The sequence below is a fragment of the Vulpes vulpes genome, chromosome 8 (genome assembly GCF_048418805.1).
Source record: "Vulpes vulpes isolate BD-2025 chromosome 8, VulVul3, whole genome shotgun sequence".
In the NCBI taxonomy this organism is placed as follows: Eukaryota; Metazoa; Chordata; class Mammalia; order Carnivora; family Canidae; genus Vulpes; species Vulpes vulpes.
The window spans coordinates 31,326,449-31,330,762 of record NC_132787.1 but is presented as its reverse complement, the minus strand read 5'-3'; the positions used below and the strand labels follow the sequence as shown (position 1 = coordinate 31,330,762).

At 47.1% G+C, this 4,314-nt stretch overlaps 1 protein-coding gene across 1 annotated transcript; it reads left to right on the top strand.

Annotated features, from left to right (window-relative positions):
• Positions 1-280: 280 nt before the first annotated feature.
• Positions 281-961, top strand: H2AJ (H2A.J histone). The gene has a single exon (XM_025995182.2). It carries the CDS (start codon positions 385-387, stop codon positions 772-774), a length of 390 nt encoding a protein of 129 aa, XP_025850967.1. The 5' UTR covers positions 281-384; the 3' UTR covers positions 775-961.
• Positions 962-4,314: the final 3,353 nt, after the last annotated feature.

The following is a 4,314-nucleotide window of genomic DNA, read 5'->3' as shown; positions in this document are numbered from 1 at the left end:
AGACGTCCTTTTCCGAGGGGCGAACTTGGACCACTTGGACCCTGAAACCTCAGGAGCCAGGGAAGTCAACGGAGGCTCCGAATGCGGGGCGCGGGGGTCCCCGGCTTTCCTAGGAGAGGCTTTGTAAATGAGGGCTGGGACTTTGCTCCTTTGACTGGACAGAGCTGCAGAAGGAGGTGCCTGCGCCCGGAGCGCTGGTTGGGAGCGGAGCCTGCTTGTCATTGGTCCCAGAGCCCCAGATGTCGCTGCGTCCAATGGGAAGGCGCTGCCCAGTGTCTGCAAAGTGGCAGAGGCGGTTCCGGCGGGGCACGTCGCAGTCAGCCGCTCGCTCAGACCCCGTGGCGGTGCTTCCCCCCTCGCAGGAGCAGCAGGCGAGAGGTAACCATGTCTGGTCGCGGGAAGCAGGGCGGCAAAGTGCGGGCAAAGGCCAAGTCCCGGTCCTCCCGCGCGGGCCTGCAGTTCCCGGTGGGCCGAGTGCACAGGCTGCTGCGCAAAGGGAACTACGCGGAGCGAGTGGGCGCCGGGGCGCCCGTGTACCTGGCGGCGGTGCTGGAGTACCTGACGGCCGAGATCCTGGAGTTGGCTGGCAATGCCGCTCGTGACAACAAGAAGACCAGGATCATCCCGCGCCACCTGCAACTCGCCATCCGCAACGACGAGGAGCTCAACAAGCTGCTGGGGAAAGTCACCATCGCGCAGGGCGGCGTCCTGCCCAACATCCAGGCCGTGCTGCTGCCCAAGAAGACGGAGAGTCAGAAGGCGAAGAGCAAGTGACCCTGAGGCCGCCACAGGGGAGCTGGCTTCCCCAGCAAGGGCTCTTCTCATGGCCACCCCGCAGTATTCTTTTTTTTTGTTTTTTCCCCCAATATACTCGATGTCCTGGAAGGCTGGCGCGATCTAGTGGGGAGGTGGGTGGCAGGGGGCCCGCAGAGTCCGAGGCCAATAAAGTCGGTGAAAATCGTGTGGTCGAGAGAGCTATGTAGTGTCGGGGACCCTCCGGATGACCCGGGGGGCGACCAGGAGACCTCTGGAGCAGGTACTGGGGGGTTGGTTTCAGCCGCTTGTGGACTACTTGGGTCCGCACCCTCGAGGTGTTTTGGGGGCGGGTGAGGGGACCGCGGGGGGCGCGCGGGCTGGAGGTGGGCGGAGCTGGGGTCCCTTCTCGCCTTAAAGCAAAGGAGGGGCCGAGTGGGGTGCGCGTGCGGGGGCGGCGGGGGGATTATTTGTACGTCTCATCCCCAGGGCCTTCACTCTCCTGTCCCGTCTGGGCTGCTCCGGAGGACCCAGTTCCGGAGGCGCAGTGGGGGGTTAGCTGGTGTCGAGCAGGAAGTTGGCTCCCGACCGTACTTTTCAAAAGGTGGAGTAACTTTCCGTCTTGGAAAAGTAGACAGTGTCAACAGATTTTTTTTTTTTTTCTCAGCCTGGTAGCTGTTGTGTTTTCATGTTTTGGATAGCAGGTGATTTTAATAGACACATTTATGTTCACATTTCTTTAAAATGAAGGGAACCTCCAGTGATATGTGTAATACAGAAGCATGAGTCATGAGTAAATTTGTTCCCCCAACACCCATGTTGCATAACAGTGCAGTGTCTTTAGTCATGAGTTACTTATGCTTAGGAGCTTTTTAAAAACGATTTTCTCATGATGGCCTTGTCCCCATCATACTATACTTCTTTGGAAATGTAATTAGTTTGATTTTGCTTCCTAACAACAGATACCTTGCTTGAAGGCTCTTAGGTTCCCCCCCTGGCCTGGAGTAATGACCTCATTCCAACAGTCCCATAGGGGTCGCATTGCTTAGTTGTACCGCAGTGCTTTAGTAAACTGAAATAAGGATAAATGACCGAAATGCGGGCAGTAACACATTTCAGATCAGGAATCCACTTTTAAAAAGTTAAACACTAGCCATCCTGTTCTGTCCTTAACTGATCCTTCCATTTCACCTTTTCCCACAAGTTTCATTAAAGCCCACAGGGCCCACAAGACAGGTTCCAGTTCTGATCTCACATCTTTGGAGTCATCTTTCCTATGAGTCAGAGTTAAAGTCTTCCTGAAAAACATTATGGTATTTCTTCATCCTTAGTAATGGGTGGCCCTTTTTCCCACACGGGCTTTCTTTATTTCTTCCCCAATATTTACTGAACTTTTAAATATGCCATGTACAATATTAGGTGATGGGGGAGTACAGCTGTGAATAAGGCCAACTAGATTTCCACCCTTTTGGAGCTCACTTCTTTTTCTTGGTATGTGAAGACAGGCAGAACAATGAACAAATAAATAATATCAGAGAAAGGATTCACCTTCAGCTTCCATTGACACTTGTGTCTCTCTGCTGTTTGTGCAATGAATGTTGGGATTATTTCTCCCACATGGTCATCTTTTTTGAGGTATACAAAGATCAGGCTACACACACTTCTGTTAGGAGTCAGATTATTGCCCCCATATTCTGGAGACAATAGACTCCAAGGGTACCATGGGCAGGTGCCTAGATATCCACAGCTATTTACTCCACTCCTACCTTCCACACAGAAAGCTTCTTCATATGTGAAACAGTCATAACACCAATTTTGAGGACAGATTGTTTGTTTATATACACATTAGGCATATATGTATATCTATCTATCTATCTATCTATCTATCTATCTATCTATCTATCTATCTATATAATGGAGATAACCAGTGCCGGTTTTGACATTTAAGTCTTAATTTCATATAAGATTTGGGGGACCTGAAAGATTGTTCCCAAAATGGTGACAAAATAAAAACTAGGGCCACCAGACGTTTATAAGAAAAATAAAAGCAATTTTTCCTTTCCCTCTGAAGATCACAGGAGTCTATCTAACTCTGTTAACCTGAAGAGCAAAACAGGCAAAATATTAAGTACAGTGACAGCGCCCTCCCCACACCATCTCCACTGCCCTAAGGATTCTGTTTCTTCTCAAATACTTTTCCTGCTGCAAGGCTCAGTCAGTCTTTCACCATTTCTGTTGCACCATTTCTGTTTTGGATAGTTTTTAAAACCTGAATAATTTATTGGCAGTTAAAAATGCATACCTCCTGCAAGATCAATGCAGCCTGCGATCCTTGATGAACAAACAGTTCTTGCCAACATATGATTGTTAATTTAAAAGGACAGTATTGCTTCAAGCACAAGACCACATAGAAGAAGACTTAGAGCAGAACTGTGTGGGATATGAATTCTGATTTTTTTCTAATGCATTTATAATCCATAGTTGTATTTATAGACACATGTACTCTTTCCTGCCAAGATAGGCCATTCATGTGGCAGGCTGTGACTTGGGCAGGATTTGTGCTTTGCTTTTCCTGTGGGGCCAGTCTTGTCTTTGTGTCTTTGAGAACTGGTCTGTTTAGTTTTGCCGGCCTGGAATCAAAAGGTTTAGTCTTTCCCCATAATTTGTGATGACTGGCTTACTATATGCAAGCTTCACAAATGCCCTTGCAATGTCATATAGCATGGTGCCTAAGGACTCCAGCTGTCTGGAACAAGACTTAAGTTCAAATCCACTCTGCTCCTTATTAGTTAGATGATTTGGTAAATGTTACTCAATTTCTTTAAACCTCAGTTTTATTTATTAAGTGGGCATAATAGTAGAGTTTATATCAGTGGATTTTGCAGAGGATTCATTGAGTTAATGTGAATGAGGGCACTAGAGTTTCCCATGTAGAAACATGCTCAGCAAATAGTAATTATTCTTATTTCCATGTTCAACTGGATTTTGAGTGAGTTGCAATAATTATGGGACCTACTGAAATAGAAAAGCATGGCATTCTAGCAATCCTATGGCTTTTCTGATAGCAAGCCATAAAAAACGTTTAGTGGCTCTTTTACCAATGGCAAGACTCCACAACTCAATCTATAACAGGAAAGAGAGTAATAAATAGCTAAAGCTTATTAACCATTCAGGTTAAAACCTTGACTTGCATCCCTCCCTCCAGACAACCTAGTTCAAGATTAATGGCTTAAGTACAGCCACGCAAATTTAAAAATGCAACCTTTTTGTTTAACAACTTATTGAGTATATATTATGTGTGAAACCTTTTATGATTGCTGACCAGCTGTTCAGAAAAATGACTGTAATATAATACAAAGATTATCGGGATCCCTGGGTGGCGCAGCGGTTTGGCGCCTGCCTTTGGCCCAGGGCGCGATCCTGGAGACCCGGGATCGAATCCCACGTCGGACTCCCGGTGCATGGAGCCTGCTTCTCCCTCTGCCTGTGTCTCTGCCTCTCTCTCTCTCTCTCTGTGACTATCAGAAATAAATAAAAAAAATTAAAAAAAAAAAAGATTAT